The 24153-nt window shown below is 54.5% G+C and overlaps 3 protein-coding genes across 3 annotated transcripts in view; all 3 read left to right on the top strand.

Annotated features, from left to right (window-relative positions):
• The first annotated feature begins 2940 nt into the window (after positions 1-2940).
• Positions 2941-9151, top strand: LOC138448086 (uncharacterized). Its single transcript, XM_069604628.1, has 5 exons — positions 2941-3084; positions 3413-4114; positions 4244-4828; positions 6630-7670; positions 8162-9151. Exons 1-5 carry the CDS (start codon positions 2941-2943, stop codon positions 9149-9151), a joined length of 3462 nt encoding a protein of 1153 aa, XP_069460729.1.
• Positions 9152-10358: 1207 nt separating this feature from the next.
• On the top strand, positions 10359-12450 carry LOC138448087 (uncharacterized). The gene is made up of 3 exons (XM_069604629.1): positions 10359-10744; positions 10906-11409; positions 11787-12450. The coding sequence occupies exons 1-3, from the start codon at positions 10359-10361 to the stop codon at positions 12448-12450; spliced, it is 1554 nt and encodes a 517-aa protein (XP_069460730.1).
• Positions 12451-13672: 1222 nt separating this feature from the next.
• Positions 13673-24153, top strand: part of LOC138448088 (uncharacterized) — a 28517-nt gene continuing 18036 nt past the window's right edge. Inside the window, exons 1-7 of the mRNA XM_069604630.1 lie at positions 13673-13816; positions 15872-16686; positions 19067-19301; positions 19604-19870; positions 20253-20835; positions 21100-22088; positions 23391-24060. Of these exons, the coding sequence (XP_069460731.1) occupies positions 13673-13816; positions 15872-16686; positions 19067-19301; positions 19604-19870; positions 20253-20835; positions 21100-22088; positions 23391-24060 (3703 nt within the window). The remainder of the gene's footprint in view (positions 13817-15871; positions 16687-19066; positions 19302-19603; positions 19871-20252; positions 20836-21099; positions 22089-23390; positions 24061-24153) is intronic.

The following is a 24153-nucleotide window of genomic DNA, read 5'->3' on the forward strand; positions in this document are numbered from 1 at the left end:
CAGCTGCAGTACTCCACTGTGCCCAGCACCACCACACAGCTACAGTACTACACTGGGCCCAACAGCACCACACAGTTCCAGTACTCCACTGTGCCCAGCACCACCACACAGCTACAGTACTCCACTGTGCCCACCACCACCACACAGCTCGAGTACTCCACTGTGCCAAAAACTACCCCACCACTATAGTACTACACTGTGCCCAACACCACCACAAAGCTCCAGTACTCCACTGTGCCCAGCACCACCACACAGCTACAATACTCCACTGTGCCCAACACCACCACACAGCTCCCGTACTCCACTGTGCCCAACACCACCACTATAAATCAACACCGCACAGATGCAGTACTCCACTGTGACCAGCACAACCACACAGCTACAGTACTCCACTGTGCGCAACAGCACCACAGAGCTACATTACTCCACTGTGCCACACACCAACACAAAGCTGCAGTACTCCACTGTGCCCAACACGACCACACAGGTATAGCGCTCCACTGTGTCAAACACCACCACGCCACACAGCTGCAGTACTCCACTGTGCCCAACACCACCACACAGCTACAGGACTCCACTGTGCCCAACACCACCACAAAACTGCAGTACACCACTGTTCCCAACACCACCACACAGATACAGTACTCCACTGTGCCCAACACCACCATACAGTTCCAGTACTCCACTGTGCCCGACACCACCACACAGCTGCAGTACTCCACTGTGCCCAACACCACCACACAACTACAGTACTCCACTGTAACCAACACCACCACACAGCTGCAGTACTCCACTGATCCCAACACCACACACAGCTGCAGTACTCCACTGTAACCAACAACACCACACAGCTACAGTACTCCACTGGGCCCAACAGCACCACACAGTTCCAGTACTCCATTGTGCCCAGCACCACCACACAACTACAGTACTCCACTGTGCCCAACACCACCACACAGCTCGAGTACTCCACTGTGCCCAGCACCACCACACAGCTAAAGTACTCCACTGTGCACCACCACCACCACACAGCTCCAGCCCTCGCCTGTGCCCAACACCACCACTGTACACAACACCGCACAGCTACAGTACTCTACTGTGCCCAGTACCACCACACAGCTAGAGTACTCCACTGTGCCCAACACCACCACACAGCTCCAGTACTCTACTGTGCCCAACACTACCACACAGGTCCAGTATTCCACTGTGCCCAACATCACCATACAGTTCCAGTAATCCACTGTGCAAAGCTACAGTACACCACTGTGCCCAACAACACCACACAGCTGCAGTACTCCACTGTGCCCAAAACCACCACACAGCTACAGTACTCCACTGTGCCCAACACCACCACAGAGTACCAGTACTCGACTGTGCCCAACAACACCACACAGCTACAATACTCCACTGTGCCCAACAGCACCACACAGCTACAGTACTCCACTTTGCCCAACACCACCACAAAGCTGCAGCACTCCACTGTGCCCAACACCACCACACAGATACAGTACTCCACTGTGCCCAACACCACCACACAGTTCCAGTACTCCACTGTGCCCAGCACCACCACACAGCTACAGGACTCCACTGTGCCCAACACCACCACACAGCTGCAGTACTCCACTTTGCATAACACCACCACACAGCTGCAGTATTCCACTGTGCCCAGCACCGCCACACAGATCCAGTACTCCATTGTGCCCAGCACCACCACACAGCTACAGTACTCCACTGTGAACAACACCACCGCAGAGATCCAGCCCTCCACTGTGCCCAACACCACCACTGTACCCAACCCTGCACAGCTACAGTACTCTACTGTGCCGAATACCACCACACAGCTAGAGTACTCCACTGTGCCCAACACCACCACACAGCTGCAGTACTCCACTGTGCCCAACACCACCACACAGTTCCAGTAGTCCACTGTGCCCAACACCACCATACAGTTCCAGTACTCCACTGTGCAAAGCTACAGTACACAGCTCCAGTACTCCACTGTGTCCAACACTACCACACAGTTCCAGTAGTCCACTGTGCCCAACACCACCATACAGTTCCAGTACTCCACTGTGCAAAGCTACAGTACACCACCGTGCCCAACACCACACAGCTGCAGTACTCCACTGTGCCCAAAACCACCACACAGCTACAGTACTCCACTGTGCCCCTCACCACCACACAGTTCCAGTACTCCACTTTTTCCAACAACACCACACAGCTACAGTACTCCACTGTGCCTAACACCACACAGCTGTGCCTAACACCGCCACACAGCTCCAGTACTCCACTGTCCCCAACAGCACCACACAGCGACAGTACTCCACTTTGCCCAACAACACCACACAGCTACAATACTACACTGTGCCCAACAGCACCACACAGCTAAGTACTCCCCTTTGCCCAACACCACCACAAAGCTGCAGTACTCCACTGTGCCCAACACCACCACACAGCTACAGTACTCCACTGTGCCAAACACCACCACACAGCTGCAGTACTCCACTGTGCCAAACACCACCACACAGCTACAGTACTCCACTCTGCCCAACAACACCACACAGATACAGTACTCCACTGTGCCCAACACCACCACACAGCTGCAGTACTCCACTGTGCCCAGCACCACCACACAGCTACAGTACTACACTGGGCCCAACAGCACCACACAGTTCCAGTACTCCACTGTGCCCAGCACCACCACACAGCTACAGTACTCCACTGTGCCCACCACCACCACACAGCTCGAGTACTCCACTGTGCCAAAAACTACCCCACCACTATAGTACTACACTGTGCCCAACACCACCACAAAGCTCCAGTACTCCACTGTGCCCAGCACCACCACACAGCTACAATACTCCACTGTGCCCAACACCACCACACAGCTCCCGTACTCCACTGTGCCCAACACCACCACTATAAATCAACACCGCACAGATGCAGTACTCCACTGTGACCAGCACAACCACACAGCTACAGTACTCCACTGTGCGCAACAGCACCACAGAGCTACATTACTCCACTGTGCCACACACCAACACAAAGCTGCAGTACTCCACTGTGCCCAACACGACCACACAGGTATAGCGCTCCACTGTGTCAAACACCACCACGCCACACAGCTGCAGTACTCCACTGTGCCCAACACCACCACACAGCTACAGGACTCCACTGTGCCCAACACCACCACAAAACTGCAGTACACCACTGTTCCCAACACCACCACACAGATACAGTACTCCACTGTGCCCAACACCACCATACAGTTCCAGTACTCCACTGTGCCCGACACCACCACACAGCTGCAGTACTCCACTGTGCCCAACACCACCACACAACTACAGTACTCCACTGTAACCAACACCACCACACAGCTGCAGTACTCCACTGATCCCAACACCACACACAGCTGCAGTACTCCACTGTAACCAACAACACCACACAGCTACAGTACTCCACTGGGCCCAACAGCACCACACAGTTCCAGTACTCCATTGTGCCCAGCACCACCACACAACTACAGTACTCCACTGTGCCCAACACCACCACACAGCTCGAGTACTCCACTGTGCCCAGCACCACCACACAGCTAAAGTACTCCACTGTGCACCACCACCACCACACAGCTCCAGCCCTCGCCTGTGCCCAACACCACCACTGTACACAACACCGCACAGCTACAGTACTCTACTGTGCCCAGTACCACCACACAGCTAGAGTACTCCACTGTGCCCAACACCACCACACAGCTCCAGTACTCTACTGTGCCCAACACTACCACACAGGTCCAGTATTCCACTGTGCCCAACATCACCATACAGTTCCAGTAATCCACTGTGCAAAGCTACAGTACACCACTGTGCCCAACAACACCACACAGCTGCAGTACTCCACTGTGCCCAAAACCACCACACAGCTACAGTACTCCACTGTGCCCAACACCACCACAGAGTACCAGTACTCGACTGTGCCCAACAACACCACACAGCTACAATACTCCACTGTGCCCAACAGCACCACACAGCTACAGTACTCCACTTTGCCCAACACCACCACAAAGCTGCAGCACTCCACTGTGCCCAACACCACCACACAGATACAGTACTCCACTGTGCCCAACACCACCACACAGTTCCAGTACTCCACTGTGCCCAGCACCACCACACAGCTACAGGACTCCACTGTGCCCAACACCACCACACAGCTGCAGTACTCCACTTTGCATAACACCACCACACAGCTGCAGTATTCCACTGTGCCCAGCACCGCCACACAGATCCAGTACTCCATTGTGCCCAGCACCACCACACAGCTACAGTACTCCACTGTGAACAACACCACCGCAGAGATCCAGCCCTCCACTGTGCCCAACACCACCACTGTACCCAACCCTGCACAGCTACAGTACTCTACTGTGCCGAATACCACCACACAGCTAGAGTACTCCACTGTGCCCAACACCACCACACAGCTGCAGTACTCCACTGTGCCCAACACCACCACACAGCTACAGTACTCCACTGTGCCCGACACACCACACAGTTCCATTACTACTCCACTGTGTCCAACACCACCATACAGTTCCAGTACTCCACTGTGCCCAACACCACCACACAGCTACAGTACACCACCGTGCCCAACACCACCACACAGCTACAGTACACCACCGTGCCCAACAACACCACACAGCTGCAGTACTCCACTGTGCCCAACACCACCACACAGCTACAGTACACCACTGTGCCCGACACCACCACACAGTTCCAGTACTCCACTGTGTCGAACGCCACCATACAGTTCCAGTACTCCACTGTGCAAAGCTACAGTACACCACCGTGCCTAACAACACCACACAGCTGTGCCTAACACCACCACACAGCTCCAGTACTCCACTGTACCCAACAGCACCACACAGCGACAGTACTCCACTTTTCCCAACAACACCACACAGCTACAATACTCCCCTGTGCCCAACAGCACCACACAGCTCCAGTACTCCACTGTGCCCAACACCACCACACAGCTCCAGTACTCCACTGTGCCAAACACCACCACACAGCTCCAGTACTCCACTGTGCCCAACACCACCACACAGCTCCAGATATTCACTGTGCCCAGCACAACCACAAAGCTACTGTACTCCACTGTGCCCAACACCAGCACACAGCTGCAGTATTCCCCTGTGCCCAACACCACCACACAGCTACAGTACTCCACTCTGCCCAACACCACCACACAGCTACAGTACTCCACTCTGCCCAAAACCACCACATAGTTCCAGTACTCCATGGTACCCAACACACCACACAGCTACAGTACTCCACTGTGCCCAGCACCTCCACACAGCTACAGTACTTCACTGTGCCCAGCACCACCACACAGTTACAGTACTCGACTGTGCCCAACACCACCACAGAGCTACAGGACTCTACTGTGCCCAACACCACCACACGGCTGCAGTACTCCACTGATCCCAACACCACCACACAGCTACAGTACTACACTGGGCCCAACAGCACCACACAGTTCCAGTACTCCACTATGCCCAGCACCACCACACAGCTACAGTACTCCACTGTGCCCAACACCACCACACAGCTCGAGTACTCCACTGTGCCAAAAACTACCACACCACTATAGTACTACACTGTGCCCAACACCACCACAAAGCTCCAGTACTCCACTGTGCCCAGCACCACCACACAGCTACAATACTCCACTGTGCCCAACACCACCACTATAAATCAACACCGCACAGATGCAGTACTCCACTGTGACCAGCACAACCACACAGCTAGAGTACTCCACTGTGCCTTACACCACCACACAGCTGCAGTACTCCACTGTGACCAGCACCACCACACAGCTACAGTACTCCACTTTGCCCAACAAAACCACACAGCTACAGTAGTCCACTGTGCGCAACAGCACCACAGAGCTACATTACTCCACTGTGCCACACACCAACACAAAGCTGCACTACTCCACTGTGCCCAACACGACCACACAGGTATAGCGCTCCATTGTGTCAAACACCACCACGCCACACAGCTGCAGTACTCCACTGTGCCCAACACCACCACACAGCTACAGGACTCCACTGTGCCCAACACCACCACAAAACTGCAGTACACCACTGTTCCCAACACCACCACACAGATACAGTACTCCACTGTGCCCAACACCACCATACAGTTCCAGTACTCCACTGTGCCCGACACCACCACACAGCTGCAGTACTCCACTGTGCCCAACACCACCAAACAGTTCCAGTACTCCACTGTGCCCAACACCACCACACAGCTCCAGTACTCCACTGTGCCCAACACCATCAAACAGTTCCAGTACTCCACTGTGCCCAAACCTACCACACAGCTACAGTACTACACTGTGGCCAATAAGACCACAAAGCTCCAGTAATCCACTGTGCCCAGCAGAACCACAAAGCTACAGTACTCCACTTTGCATAACACCACCACACAGCTGCAGTACTCCACTGTGCCCAACACCACCACACAGCTACAGTACTCCACTCTGCCCAACACCACCACACAGCTACAGTACTCCCCTGTGCCCAAAACCACCACATAGTTCCAGTACTCCACGGTGCCCAACACACCACACAGCTACAGTACTCCACTGTGCCCAGCATCTCCACACAGCTACAGTACTTCACTGTGCCCAGCACTACCACACAGCTACAGTACTCCACTGTGCCCAACAACACCACACGGCTGCAGTACTCCACTGATCCCAATACCACCACACAGCTGCAGTACTCCACTGTCCCCAACAACACCACACAGCTACAGTACTCCACTGTGCCCGAAACTACCACACAGTTCCATTACTACTCCACTGTGTCCAACACCACCATACAGTTCCAGTACTCCACTGTGCCCAACACCACCACACAGCTACAGTACTCTACTTTGCCCAACACCACCACAAAGTTCTGGTACTCTACTGTGCCCAACACCACCACACAGCGACAGTACACCACCGTGACCAACAACACCACACAGCGACAGTACACCACCGTGCCCAACAACACCACACAGCGACAGTACACCACCGTGCCCAACAACACCACACAGCTACAGTACTCCACTGTGCCCAACACCACCACACAGCTACAGTACTCCACCGTGCCCTACACCACCACACAGCTACAGTACTCCACTGTGCTCAACACCACGACACAGTTCCAGTACTCCACCGTGCCCAACAACACCATACAGTTCCTGTACTCCACTGTGCCCAACACGACCACACACCTACAGTACACCACCATGCCCAACAACACCACACAGCTGCAGTACTCCACTGTGCCCAACACCACCACACAGCTACAGTACTCCACTGTGCCCAACGCCATCACACAGCTCCAGTACTCCACTGTGGCCAGCACCACCACACAGATACAGTACTCCACTGTGCCCAACACCACCACACAGCTCCAGCCCTTGCCTGTGCCCAACACCACCACTGTACACAACACCGCACAGCTACAGTACTCTACTGTGCCCAGTACCACCACACAGCTAGAGTACTCCACTGTGCCCAACACCACCACACAGCTCCAGTACTCCACTGTGTCCAACACTATCACACAGTTGCAGTATTCCACTGTGCCCAACACCACCATACAGTTCCAGTACTCCACTGTGCAAAGCTACAGTACACCACCGTGCCCAACACCACACAGCTGCAGTACTCCACTGTGCCCAAAACCACCACACAGCTACAGTACTCCACTGTGCCCAAAACCACCACACAGTTCCAGTACTCCACTTTTTCCAACAACACCACACAGCTACAGTACTCCACTGTGCCTAACACCACACAGCTGTGCCTAACACCGCCACACAGCTCCAGTACTCCACTGTCCCCAACAGCACCACACAGCGACAGTACTCCACTTTGCCCAACAACACCACACAGCTACAATACTACACTGTGCCCAACAGCACCACACAGCTAAGTGCCCCCTTTGCCCAACACCACCACAAAGCTGCAGTACTCCACTGTGCCCAACACCACCACACAGCTACAGTACTCCACTGTGCCAAACACCACCACACAGCTGCAGTACTCCACTGTGCCAAACACCACCACACAGCTACAGTACTCCACTCTGCCCAACACCACCACACAGATACAGTACTCCACTGTGCCCAACACCACCACACAGCTGCAGTACTCCACTGTGCCCAGCACTACCACACAGCTCCAGTACTCCACTGTGCCCAACACCACCACACAGCTCCAGTACTCCATTGTGCCCAGCACCACCCCACAGCTACAGTACTCCACTGTGCCCAACACCACCACACAGCTCCAGCCCTTCACTGTGCCCAACACCACCACTGTACCCAACCCTGCACAGCTACAGTACTCTACTGTGCCCAGTACCACCACACAGATAGAGTACTCCACTGTGCCCAAAACCACCACACAGCTACAGTACTCCACTGTGCCCAACACCACCACACAGCGCCAGTACTCCACTGTGCCCGAAACTACCACACAGTTCCATTACTACTCCACTGTGTCCAACAAGACCATACAGTTCCAGTACTCCACTGTGCCCAACACCACCACACAGCTACAGTACACCACCGTGCCCAACAACACCACACAGCTGCAGTACTCCACTGTGCCCAACACCACCACACAGCTACAGTACTCCACTGTGCCCGACACCACCACACAGTTCCAGTACTCCACTGTGTCAAACACCACCACACAGTTCCTGTACTCCACTGTGCCCATCACCACCCCACAGCTGCAGTGCTCCACTGTGCACAACACCACCACACAGTTCCAGTACTCCACTGTGCCCAACACCACCACACAGCTCCAGTACTCCACTGTGCCCAACACCACCACACAGCTCCAGATCTTCACTGTGCCCAGCACAACCACAAAGGTACAGTACTCCACTGTGCCCAACACCACCACACAGCTGCAGTACTCCACTTTGCACAACACCACCACACAGCTGCAGTACTCCACTGTGCCCAACACCACCACACAGCAACAGTACTCCACTGTGCCCAACACCACCACACAGCAACAGTACTCCACTCTGCCCAACACCACCACACAGCTACTGTACTCCACTGTGCCCAAAACCACCACATAGTTCCAGTACTCCACGGTACCCAACACACCCCACTGCTACATTACTCCACTGTGCCCAGCACCTCCACACAGCTACAGTACTTCACTGTGCCCAGCACCACCACACAGCTACAGTACTCCACTGTGCCCAACACCACCACATAGCTACAGGACTCTACTGCGCCCAAAACCACCACACGGCTGCAGTACTCCACTGATCCCAACACCACACACAGCTGCAGTACTCCACTGTAACCAACAACACCACACAGCTACAGTACTCCACTGGGCCCAACAGCACCACACAGTTCCAGTACTCCATTGTGCCCAGCACCACCACACAGCTACAGTACTCCACTGTGCCCAAGCCCACCACACAGCTCGGGTACTCCACTGTGCCCAACACCACCACACAGCTCCAGTACTCTACTGTGCCCAACACTACCATACAGGTCAAGTATTCCACTGTGCCCAACATCACCATACAGTTCCAGTACTCCACTGTGCAAAGCTACAGTACACCACCGTGCCCAACAACACCACACAGCTACAGTACTCCACTGTGCCCAACACCACCACACAGTTCCAGTACTCCACTGTGGCCAACACCACCACAGAGTACCAGTACTCCACTTTGTCCAACAACACCACACAGCTACAGTACTCCACTGTGCCTAACACCACACAGCTGTGCCTAACACCACCACACAGCTCCAGTGCTCCACTGTGCCCAACAGCACCACACAGCGACAGTACTCCACTTTGCCCAACACCACCACAAAGCTGCAGCACTCCACTGTGCCCAACACCACCACACAGATACAGTACTCCACTGTGCCCAACACCACCACACAGTTCCAGTAATCCACTGTGCCCAGCACCACCACACAGCTACAGGACTCCACTGTGCCCAACACCACCACACAGCTGCAGTACTCCACTGTGCCCAAAAAAAGCACACAGATACAGTACTCCACAGTGCCCAACACCACCACACAGTTCCAGTACTCCACTGTGCCCAGCACAACCACACAGCTCCAGTACTCCATTCACCCAGCACCACCACACAGCTACAGTACTCCACTGTGCCCAACACCACCACACAGCTCCAGCCCTCCACTGTGCCCAACAACACCACACAGATACAGTACTCCACTGTGCCCAACACCACCACACAGCTGCAGTACTCCACTGTGCCCAACACCACCACACAGCTCCAGTACTTCACTATGCCCAGCACAACCACAAAGCTACAGTACTCCACTGTGCCCAACACCACCACACAGCTACAGGACTCCACTGTGCCCAACACCACCACACAGCTGCAGTACTCCACTGTGCCCAACACCACCACACAGCTACAGTATTCCACTGTGCCCAAAAACACCACACAGCTAGAGTACTCCACTGTGCCCAAAACTACCACACAGCTGCAGTACTCCACTGTGCCCAACACCACCACACAGCTACAGTACTCCACTGTGCCCAAAAACACCACACAGCTAGAGTACTCCACTGTGCCCAAAACTACCACACAGCTACGGTACTCCATTGTGCCCAGCACAACCACAAAGCTACAGTACTCCACTGTGCCCAACACCACCACACAGCTGCAGTACTCCACTTTGCACAACACCACCACACAGCTGCAGTACTCCACTGTGCCCAACACCACCACACAGCTGCAGTACTCCACTTTGCACAACACCACCACACAGCTGCAGTACTCCACGGTGCCCAAAACACCACACAGCTACAGTACTCCACTGTGCCCAGCATCTCCACACAGCTACAGTACTTCACTGTGCCCAGCACCACCACACGGCTGCAGTACTCCACTGATCCCAACACCACCACACAGCTGCAGTACTCCACTGTACCCAACAACACCACACAGCTACAGTACTCCACTGGGCCCAACAGCACCACACAGTTCCAGTACTCCACTGTGCTCAGCACCACCACACAGCTACAGTACTCCACTGTGCCCAACACCACCACACAGCTTCTGTACTCCACTGTGCCCAAAACTACCACACCGCTACAGTACTACACTGTGCCCAACACCACCACAAAGCTCCAGTACTCCACTGTGCCCAGCACCACCACACAGCTACAATACTCCACTGTGCCCAACACCACCACACAGCTCCCGTACTCCACTGTGCCCAACACCACCACTATACCCAACAACACCGCACAGCTGCAGTACTCCACTGTGACCAGCACCACCACACAGCTAGAGTACTCCACTGTGCCTTACACCACCACACAGCTACAGTACTCCCCTGTGCCCAAAACCACCACATAGTTCCAGTACTCCACTGTGCCCAACACCACCACTTAGCTCCAGTACTCCACTGTGCCCAACACCATCAAACAGTTCCAGTACTCCACTGTGCCCAAACCTACCACACAGTTACAGTACTACACTGTGGCCAACAAGACCACAAGGCTCCAGTACTCCACTGTGCCCAGCAGAACCACAAAGCTACAGTACTCCACTGTGCCCAACACCACCACACAGCTACAGTACTCCACTCTGCCCAACACCACCACACAGCTACAGTACTCCCCTGTGCCCAAAACCACCACATAGTTCCACTACTCCACGGTGCCCAACACACCACACAGCTACAGTACTTCACTGTGCCCAGCATCTCCACACAGCTACAGTACTTCACTGTGCCCAGCATCTCCACACAGCTACAGTACTTCACTGTACCCAGCACTACCACACAGCTACAGTACTCCACTGTGCCCAACAACACCACACGGCTGCAGTACTCCACTGATCCCAATACCACCACACAGCTGCAGTACTCCACTGTCCCCAACAACACCACACAGCTACAGTACTCCACTGTGCCCGAAACTACCACACAGTTCCATTACTACTCCACTGTGTCCAACACCACCATACAGTTCCAGTACTCCACTGTGCCCAACACCACCACACAGCTACAGTACTCCACTTTGCCCAACACCACCACAAAGTTCTGGTACTCTACTGTGCCCAACACCACCACACAGCGACAGTACACCACCGTGACCAACAACACCACACAGCGACAGTACACCACCGTGCCCAACAACACCACACAGCGACAGTACACCACCGTGCCCAACAACACCACACAGCTACAGTACTCCACTGTGCCCAACACCACCACACAGCTACAGTACTCCACCGTGCCCTACACCACCACACAGCTACAGTACTCCACTGTGCTCAACACCACGACACAGTTCCAGTACTCCACCGTGCCCAACACCACCATACAGTTCCAGTACTCCACTGTGCCCAACACCACCACATAGCTACAGTACACCACCGTGCCCAACAACACCACACAGCTGCAGTACTCCACTGTGCCCAACACCACCACACAGCTACAGTACTCCACTGTGCCCAACACCATCACACAGCTCCAGTACTCCACTGTGCCCAGCACCACCACACAGATACAGTACTCCACTGTGCCCAACACCACCACACAGCTCCAGCCCTTGCCTGTGCCCAACACCACCACTGTACACAACACCGCACAGCTACAATACTCCACTGTGCCCAACACCACCACACAGCTCCAGTACTCCACTGTGTCCAACACTACCACACAGTTCCAGTAGTCCACTGTGCCCAACACCACCATACAGTTCCAGTACTCCACTGTGCAAAGCTACAGTACACCACCGTGCCCAACACCACACAGCTGCAGTACTCCACTGTGCCCAAAACCACCACACAGCTACAGTATTCCACTGTGCCCCTCACCACCACACAGTTCCAGTACTCCACTTTTTCCAACAACACCACACAGCTACAGTACTCCACTGTGCCTAACACCACACAGCTGTGCCTAACACCGCCACACAGCTCCAGTACTCCACTGTCCCCAACAGCACCACACAGCGACAGTACTCCACTTTGCCCAACAACACCACACAGCTACAATACTACACTGTGCCCAACAGCACCACACAGCTAAGTACTCCCCTTTGCCCAACACCACCACAAAGCTGCAGTACTCCACTGTGCCCAACACCACCACACAGCTACAGTACTCCACTGTGCCAAACACCACCACACGGCTGCAGTACTCCACTGTGCCAAACACCACCACACAGCTACAGTACTCCACTCTGCCCAACAACACCACACAGATACAGTACTCCACTGTGCCCAACACCACCACACAGCTGCAGTACTCCACTGTGCCCAGCACCACCACACAGCTACAGTACTACACTGGGCCCAACAGCACCACACAGTTCCAGTACTCCACTGTGCCCAGCACCACCACACAGCTACAGTACTCCACTGTGCCCACCACCACCACACAGCTCGAGTACTCCACTGTGCCAAAAACTACCCCACCACTATAGTACTACACTGTGCCCAACACCACCACAAAGCTCCAGTACTCCACTGTGCCCAGCACCACCACACAGCTACAATACTCCACTGTGCCCAACACCACCACACAGCTCCCGTACTCCACTGTGCCCAACACCACCACTATAAATCAACACCGCACAAATGCAGTACTCCACTGTGACCAGCACAACCACACAGCTACAGTACTCCACTGTGCGCAACAGCACCACAGAGCTACATTACTCCACTGTGCCACACACCAACACAAAGCTGCAGTACTCCACTGTGCCCAACACGACCACACAGGTATAGCGCTCCACTGTGTCAAACACCACCACGCCACACAGCTGCAGTACTCCACTGTGCCCAACACCACCACACAGCTACAGGACTCCACTGTGCCCAACACCACCACAAAACTGCAGTACACCACTGTTCCCAACACCACCACACAGATACAGTACTCCACTGTGCCCAACACCACCATACAGTTCCAGTACTCCACTGTGCCTGACACCACCACACAGCTGCAGTACTCCACGTGCCCAACACCACCAAACAGTTCCAGTACTCCACTGTGCCCAACACCACCACACAGCTCCAGTACTCCACTGTGCCCAACACCATCAAACAGTTCCAGTACTCCACTGTGCCCAAACCTACCACACAGCTACAGTACTGCACTGTGGCCAACAAGACCACAAAGCTCCAGTACTCCACTATGCCCAGCAGAACCACAAAGCTACAGTACTCCACTGTGCCCAACACCACCACACAGCTGCAGTACTCCACTTTGCATAACACCACCACACAGCTGCAGTACTCCACTGTGCCCAACACCACCACACAGCTACAGTACTCCACTCTGCCCAACACCACCACACACCTACAGTACTCCCCTGTGCCCAAAACCACCACATAGTTCCAGTACTCCACGGTGCCCAACACACCACACAGCTACAGTACTCCACTGTGCCCAGCATCTCCACACAGCTACAGTACTTCACTGTGCCCAGCACTACCACAGAGCTACAGTACTCCACTGTGCCCAACAACACCACACGGCTGCAGTACTCCACTGATCCCAATACCACCACATAGCTGCAGTACTCCACTGTCCCCAACAACACCACACAGCTACAGTACTCCACTGTGCCCGAAACTACCACACAGTTCCATTACTACTCCACTGTGTCCAACACCACCATACAGTTCCAGTACTCCACTGTGCCCAACACCACCACACAGCTACAGTACTCCACTTTGCCCAACACCACCACAATGTTCTGGTACTCTACTGTGCCCAAAACCATCACACAGTGACAGTACACCACCGTGACCAACAACACCACACAGCGACAGTACACCACCGTGCCCAACAACACCACACAGGGACAGTACACCACCGTGCCCAACAACACCACACAGCTACAGTACTCCACTGTGCCCAACACCACCACACAGCTACAGTACTCCACCGTGCCCTACACCACCACACAGCTACAGTACTCCACTGTGCTCAACACCACGACACAGTTCCAGTACTCCACCGTGCCCAACACCACCATACAGTTCCAGTACTCCACTGTGCCCAACACCACCACACAGCTACAGTACACCACCGTGCCCAACAACACCACACAGCTGCAGTACTCCACTGTGCCCAACACCACCACACAGCTACAGTACTCCACTGTGCCCAACGCCATCACACAGCTCCAGTAATCCACTGTGCCCAGCACCACCACACAGATACAGTACTCCACTGTGCCCAACACCACCACACAGCTCCAGCCCTTGCCTGTGCCCAACACCACCACTGTACACAACACCGCACAGCTACAGTACTCTACTGTGCCCAGTACCACCACACAGCTAGAGTACTCCACTGTGCCCAACACCACCACACAGCTCCAGTACTCCACTGTGTCCAACACTACCACACAGTTCCAGCATTCCACTGTGCCCAACACCACCATACAGTTCCAGTACTCCACTGTGCAAAGCTACAGTACACCACAGTGCCCAACACCACACAGCTGCAGTACTCCACTGTGCCCAAAACCACCACACAGCTACAGTACTCCACTGTGCCCCTCACCACCACACAGTTCGAGTACTCCACTTTTTCCAACAACACCACACAGCTACAATACTACACTGTGCCCAATAGCACCACACAGCTAAGTACCCCCTTTGCCCAACACCACCACAAAGCTGCAGTACTCCACTGTGCCCAACACCACCACACAGCTACAGTACTCCACTGTGCCAAACACCACCACACAGCTGCAGTACTCCACTGTGCCAAACACCACCACACAGCTACAGTACTCCACTCTGCCCAACAACACCACACAGATACAGTACTCCACTGTGCCCAACACCACCACACAGCTGCAGTACTCCACTGTGCCCGGCACTACCACACAGCTCCAGTACTCCACTGTGCCCAACACCACCACACAGCTCCAGTACTCCATTGTGCCCAGCACCACCCCACAGCTACAGTACTCCACTGTGCCCAACACCACCACACAGCTCCAGCCCTTCACTGTGCCCAACACCACCACTGTACCCAACCCTGCACAGCTACAGTACTCTACTGTGCCAAGTACCACCACACAGATAGAGTACTCCACTGTGCCCAAAACCACCACACAGCTACAGTACTCCACTGTGCCCAACACCACCACACAGCGCCAGTACTCCACTGTGCCCGAAACTACCACACAGTTCCATTACTACTCCACTGTGTCCAACACCACCATACAGTTCCAGTACTCCACTGTGCCCAACACCACCACACAGCTACAGTACACCACCGTGCCCAACAACACCACACAGCTGCAGTACTCCACTGTGCCCAACACCACCACACAGCTACAGTACTCCACTGTGCCCGACACCACCACACAGTTCCAGTACTCCACTGTGTCAAACACCACCACACAGTTCCTGTACTCCACTGTGCCCATCACCACCCCACAGCTGCAGTGCTCCACTGTGCACAACACCACCACACAGTTCCAGTACTCCATTGTGCCCAACACCACCACACAGCTCCAGTACTCCACTGTGCCCAACACCACCACACAGCTCCAGATCTTCAATGTGCCCAGCACAACCACAAAGGAACAGTACTCCACTGTGCCCAACACCACCACACAGCTGCAGTACTCCACTTTGCACAACACCACCACACAGCTGCAGTACTCCACTGTGCCCAACACCACCACACAGCAACAGTACTCCACTGTGCCCAACACCACCACACAGCTACAGTACTCCACTCTGCCCAACACCACCACACAGCTACAGTACTCCACTGTGCCCAAAACCACCACATAGTTCCAGTACTACACGGTACCCAACACACCACACAGCTACATTACTCCACTGTGCCCAGCACCTCCACACAGCTACAGTACTTCACTGTGCCCAGCACCACCACACAGCTACAGTACTCCACTGTGCCCAACACCACCACATAGCTACAGGACTCTACTGCGCCCAAAACCACCACACGGCTGCAGTACTCCACTGATCCCAACAACACACACAGCTGCAGTACTCCACTGTAACCAACAACACCACACAGCTACAGTACTCCACTGGGCCCAACAGCACCACACAGTTCCAGTACTCCATTGTGCCCAGCACCACCACACAGCTACAGTACTCCACTGTGCCCAACCCCACAACACAGCTCGAGTACTCCACTGTGCCCAACACCACCACACAGCTCCAGTACTCTACTGTGCCCAACACTACCATACAGGTCCAGTATTCCACTGTGCCCAACATCACCATACAGTTCCAGTACTCCACTGTGCAAAGCTACAGTACACCACCGTGCCCAACAACACCACACAGCTACAGTACTCCACTGTGCCCAACACCACCACACAGTTCCAGTACTCCACTGTGCCCAACACCACCACAGAGTACCAGTACTCCACTTTGTCCAACAACACCACACAGCTACAGTACTCCACTGTGCCTAACACCACACAGCTGTGCCTAACACCACCACACAGCTCCAGTACTCCACTGTGCCCAACAGCACCACACAGCGACAGTACTCCACTGTGCCCAACACCACCACACAGATACAGTACTCCACTGTGCCCAACACCACCACACAGTTCCAATACTCCACTGTGCCCAGCACCACCACACAGCTACAGGACTCCACTGTGCCCAACACCACCACACAGCTGCAGTACTCCACTGTGCCCAAAAAAAAGCACACAGATACAGTACTCCACAGTGCCCAACACCACCACACAGTTCCAGTACTCCACTGTGCCCAACACCACCACAGAGTACCAGTACTCCACTTTGTCCAACACCACCACACAGCTACAGTACTCCACTGTGCCTAACACCACACAGCTGTGCCTAACACCACCACACAGCTCCAGTACTCCACTGTGCCCAACAGCACCACACAGCGACAGTACTCCACTTTGCCCAACACCAACACAAAGCTGCAGCACTCCACTGTGCCCAACACCACCACACAGATACAGTACTCCACTGTGCCCAACACCACCACACAGCTACAGGACTCCACTGTGCCCAACACCACCACACAGCTGCAGTACTCCACTGTGCCAAAAAAAAGCACAGATACAGTACTCCACAGTGCCCAACACCACCACACAGTTCCAGTACTCCACTGTGCCCAGCACAACCACACAGCTCCAGTACTCCATTGTGCCCAGCACCACCACACAGCTACAGTACTCCACTGTGCCCAACAACACCACACAGATACAGTACTCCACTGTGCCCAACACCACCACACAGCTGCAGTACTCCACTGTGCCCAACACCACCACACAGCTCCAGTACTTCACTATGCCCAGCACAACCACAAAGCTACAGTACTCCACCGTGCCCAACACCACCACACAGCTACAGGACTCCACTGTGCCCAACACCACCACACAGCTGCAGTACTCCACTGTGCCCAACACCACCACACAGCTACAGTACTCCACTGTGCCCAAAAACACCACACAGCTACAGTACTCCACTGTGCCCAAAACTACCACACAGCTACAGTACTCCATTGTGCCCAGCACAACCACAAAGCTACAGTACTCCACTGTGCCCAACACCACCACACAGCTCCAGTACTTTACTATGCCCAGCACAACCGCAAAGCTACAGCACTCCACTGTGCCCAACACCACCACACAGCTACAAGACTCCACTGTGCCCAACACCACCACACAGCTGCAGTACTCCACTGTGCCCAACACCACCACACAGCTACAGTACTCCACTGTGCCCAAAAACACCACACAGCTACAGTACTCCACTGTGCCCAGGAAACCACAAAGCTACAGTACTCCACTGTGCCCAACACCACCACACAGCTGCAGTACTCCACTTTGCACAACACCACCACACAGCTGCAGTACTCCACTGTGCCCAACACCACCACACAGCTGCAGTACTCCACTTTGCACAACACCACCACACAGCTGCAGTACTCCACGGTGCCCAAAACACCACACAGCTACAGTACTCCACTGTGCCCAGCATCTCCACACAGCTACAGTACTTCACTGTGCCCAGCACCACCACACGGCTGCAGTACTCCACTGATTCCAACACCACCACACAGCTGCAGTACTCCACTGTACCCAACAACACCACACAGCTACAGTACTCCACTGGGCCCAACAGCACCACACAGTTCCAGTACTCCACTGTGCTCAGCACCACCACACAGCTACAGTACTCCACTGTGCCCAACACCACCACCACAGCTTCAGTACTCCACTGTGCCCAAAACTACCACACCGCTACAGTACTACGCTGTGCCCAACACCACCACAAAGTTCCAGTACTCCACTGTAACCCAGCAGCACTACACAGCTACAATACTCCACTGTGCCCAACACCACCACACAGCTCCCGTACTCCACTGTGCCCAACACCACCACTATACCCAACAACACCGCACAGCTGCAATACTCCACTGTGACCAGCACCACCACACAGCTAGAGTACTCCACTGTGCCTTACACCACCACACAGCTACAGTACTCCCCTATGCCCAAAACCACCACATAGTTCCAGTACTCCACTGTGCCCAACACCACCACACAGCTCCAGTACTCCACTGTGCCCAACACCATCAAACAGTTCCAGTACTCCACTGTGCCCAAACCTACCACACAGCTACAGTACTACACTGTGGCCAACAAGACCACAAAGCTCCAGTACTCCACTGTGCCCAGCAGAACCACAAAGCTACAGTACTCCACTGTGCCCAACACCACCACACAGCTGCAGTACTCCACTTTGCATAACACCACCACACAGCTGCAGTACTCCACGGTGCCCAACACACCACACAGCTACAGTACTCCACTGTGCCCAGCATCTCCACACAGCTACAGTACTTCACTGTGCCCAGCACTACCACACAGCTACAGTACTCCACTGTGCCCAACAACACCACACGGCTGCAGTACTCCACTGATCCCAATACCACCACACAGCTGCAGTACTCCACTGTCCCAAACAACACCACACAGCTACAGTACTCCACTGTGCCCGAAACTACCATACAGTTCCATTACTACTCCACTGTGTCCAACAGCACCATACAGTTCCAGTACTCCACTGTGCCCAACACCACCACACAGCTACAGTACTCCACTTTGCCCAACACCACCACAAAGTTCTGGTACTCTACTGTGCCCAAACCACCACACAGCGACAGTACACCACCGTGACCAACAACACCACACAGCGACAGTACACCACCGTGCCCAACAACACCACACAGCGACAGTACACCACCGTGCCCAACAACACCACACAGCTACAGTACTCCACTGTGCCCAACACCACCACACAGCTACAGTACTCCACCGTGCCCTACACCACCACACAGCTGCAGTACTCCACTGTGCTCAACACCACGACACAGTTCCAGTACTCCACCGTGCCCAACACCACCATACAGTTCCAGTACTCCACTGTGCCCAACACCACCACACAGCTACAATACACCACCGTGCCCAACAACACCACACAGCTGCAGTACTCCACTGTGCCCAACACCACCACACAGCTACAGTACTCCACTGTGCCCAACACCATCACACAGCTCCAGTACTCCACTGTGCCCAGCACCACCACACAGCTCCAGCCCTTGCCTGTGCCCAACACCACCACTGTACACAACACCGCACAGCTACAGTACTCTACTGTGCCCAGTACCACCACACAGCTAGAGTACTCCACTGTGCCCAACACCACCACACAGCTCCAGTACTCCACTGTGCAAAGCTACAGTACACCACCGTGCCCAACACCACACAGCTGCAGTACTCCACTGTGCCCAAAACCACCACACAGCTACAGTACTCCACTGTGCCCCTCACCACCACACAGTTCCAGTACTCCACTTTTTCCAACAACACCACACAGCTACAGTACTCCACTGTGCCTAACACCACACAGCTGTGCCTAACACCGCCACAAAGCTCCAGTACTCCACTGTCCCCAACAGCACCACACAGCGACAGTACTCCACTTTGCCCAACAACACCACACAGCTACAATACTACACTGTGCCCAACAGCACCACACAGCTAAGTACTCCCCTTTGCCCAACACCACCACAAAGCTGCAGTACTCCACTGTGCCCAACACCACCACACAGCTACAGTACTCCACTGTGCCAAACACCACCACACAGCTGCATTACTCCACTGTGCCAAACACCACCACACAGCTACAGTACTCCATTCTGCCCAACAACACCACACAGATACAGTACTCCACTGTGCCCAACACCACCACACAGCTGCAGTACTCCACTGTGCCCAGCACTACCACACAGCTCCAGTACTCCACTGTGCCCAACACCACCACACAGCTCCAGTACTCCATTGTGCCCAGCACCACCACACAGCTACAGTACTCCACTGTGCCCAACACCACCACACAGCTCCAGCCCTTCACTGTGCCCAACACCACCACTGTACCCAACCCTGCACAGCTACAGTACTCTACTGTGCCCAGTACCACCACACAGATAGAGTACTCCACTGTGCCCAAAACCACCACACAGCTACAGTACTCCACTGTGCCCAACACCACCACACAGCGCCAGTACTCCACTGTACCCGAAACTACCACACAGTTCCATTACTACTCCACTGTGTCCAACACCACCATACAGTTCCAGTACTCCACTGTGCCCAACACCACCACACAGCTACATTACACCACCGTGCCCAACAACACCACACAGCTGCAGTACTCCACTGTGCCCAACACCACCACACAGCTACAGTACTCCACTGTGCCCGACACCACCACACAGTTCCAGTACTCCACTGTGTCAAACACCACCACACAGATCCTGTACTCCACTGTGCCCATCACCACCCCACAGCTGCAGTGCTCCACTGTGCACAACACCACCACACAGTTCCAGTACTCCACTGTGCCCAACACCACCACACAGCTCCAGTACTCCACTGTGCCCAACACCACCACACAGCTCCAGATCTTCACTGTGCCCAGCACAACCACAAAGGTACAGTACTCCACTGTGCCCAACACCACCACACAGCTGCAGTACTCCACTTTGCACAACACCACCACACAGCTGCAGTACTCCACTGTGCCCAACACCACCACCACACAGCAACAGTACTCCACTGTGCCCAACACCACCACACAGCAACAGTACTCCACTGTGCCCAACACCACCACACAGCTACAGTACTCCACTGTGCCCAAAACCATCACATAGTTCCAGTACTCCACGGTACCCAACACACCACACAGCTACATGACTCCACTGTGCCCAGCACCTCCACACAGCTACAGTACTTCACTGTGCCCAGCACCACCACACAGCTACAGTACTCCACTGTGCCCAACACCTCCACATAGCTACAGGACTCTACTGCGCCCAAAACCACCACACGGCTGCAGTACTCCACTGATCCCAACACCACACACAGCTGCAGTACTCCACTGTAACCAACAACACCACACAGCTACAGTACTCCACTGGGCCCAGCACCTCCACACAGCTACAGTACTTCACTGTGCCCAGCACCACCACACAGCTACAGTACTCCACTGTGCCCAACACACCACACAGCTACATGACTCCACTGTGCCCAGCACCTCCACACAGCTACAGTACTTCACTGTGCCCAGCACCACCACACAGCTACAGTACTCCACTGTGCCCAACACCACCACATAGCTACAGGACTCTACTGCGCCCAAAACCACCACACGGCTGCAGTACTCCACTGATCCCAACACCACACACAGCTGCAGTACTCCACTGTAACCAACAACACCACACAGCTACAGTACTCCACTGGGCCCAACAGCACCACACAGCTCGAGTACTCCACTGTGCCCAACACCACCACACAGCTCCAGTACTCTACTGTGCCCAACACTACCATACAGGTCCAGTATTCCACTGTGCCCAACATCACCATACAGTTCCAGTACTCCACTGTGCAAAGCTACAGTACACCACCGTGCCCAACAACACCACACAGCTACAGTACTCCACTGTGCCCAACACCACCATACAGTTCCAGTACTCCACTTTGTCCAACAACACCACACAGCTACAGTACTCCACTGTGCCTAACACCACACAGCTGTGCCTAACACCACCACACAGCTCCAGTACTCTACTGTGCCCAACAGCACCACACAGCGACAGTACTCCACTTTGCCCAACACCACCACAAAGCTGCAGCACTCCACTGTGCCCAACACCACCACACAGATACAGTACTCCACTGTGCACAACACCACCACACAGTTCCAGTACTCCACTGTGCCCAGCACCACCACACAGCTACAGGACTCCACTGTGCCCAACACCACCACACAGCTGCAGTACTCCACTGTGCCCAAAAAAAGCACACAGATACAGTACTCCACAGTGCCCAACACCACCACACAGTTCCAGTACTCCACTGTGCCCAGCACAACCACACAGCTCCAGGACTCCATTGTGCCCAGCACCACCACACAGCTACAGTACTCCACTGTGCCCAACACCACCACACAGCTCCAGCCCTCCACTGTGCCCAAAAACACCACACAGATACAGTACTCCACTGTGCCCAACACCACCACACAGATACAGTACTCCACTGTGCCCAACACCACCACACAATTCCAGTACTCCACTGTGCCCAGCACCATCACACAGCTACAGGACTCCACTGTGCCCAACACCACCACACAGCTACAGTACTCCACTGTACCCAACACCACCACACAGCTCCAGCCCTCCACTGTGCCCAACACCACCATTGTACCCAACCCTGCACAGCTACAGTACTCTACTGTGCCGAGTACCACCACACAGCTAGAGTACTCCACTGTGCCCGAAACTACCACACAGTTCCATTACTACTCCACTGTGTCCAACACACCATACAGTTCCAGTACTCCACTGTGCCCAACACCACCACACAGCTACAGTACACCACCGTGCCAAACAACACCACACAGCTGCAGTACTCCACTGTGCCCAACACCACCACACAGCTACAGTACTCCACTGTGCCCGACACCACCACACAGTTCCAGTACTCCACTGTGTCAAACGC

The sequence above is a fragment of the Ambystoma mexicanum genome, chromosome 3q (assembly GCF_040938575.1).
Source record: "Ambystoma mexicanum isolate Mex_15411 chromosome 3q, UKY_AmexF1_1, whole genome shotgun sequence".
Taxonomy (NCBI): domain Eukaryota; kingdom Metazoa; phylum Chordata; class Amphibia; order Caudata; family Ambystomatidae; genus Ambystoma; species Ambystoma mexicanum.

Bases quoted from the DNA above. Each gene is read 5' to 3' on its own strand.
- LOC138448086 (XM_069604628.1), top strand. From the start codon at position 2,941: ATGCAGTACTCCACTGTGACCAGCACAACCACACAGCTACAGTACTCC. The intron at 3,085-3,412 runs GTATAGCGCTCC...CACCACACACAG, and splicing joins TGCCCAACACGACCACACAG to CTGCAGTACTCCACTGTAAC. The intron at 4,115-4,243 runs GTGCCCAACACC...ACCACCACACAG, and splicing joins CACAGATACAGTACTCCACT to CTGCAGTATTCCACTGTGCC.
- LOC138448087 (XM_069604629.1), top strand. From the start codon at position 10,359: ATGCCCAGCACAACCACAAAGCTACAGTACTCCACTGTGCCCAACACC. The intron at 10,745-10,905 runs GTACTCCACTTT...CACTGTGCCCAG, and splicing joins AACACCACCACACAGCTGCA to CATCTCCACACAGCTACAGT. The intron at 11,410-11,786 runs GTACTCCCCTGT...CACTGTGCCCAG, and splicing joins TACACCACCACACAGCTACA to CATCTCCACACAGCTACAGT.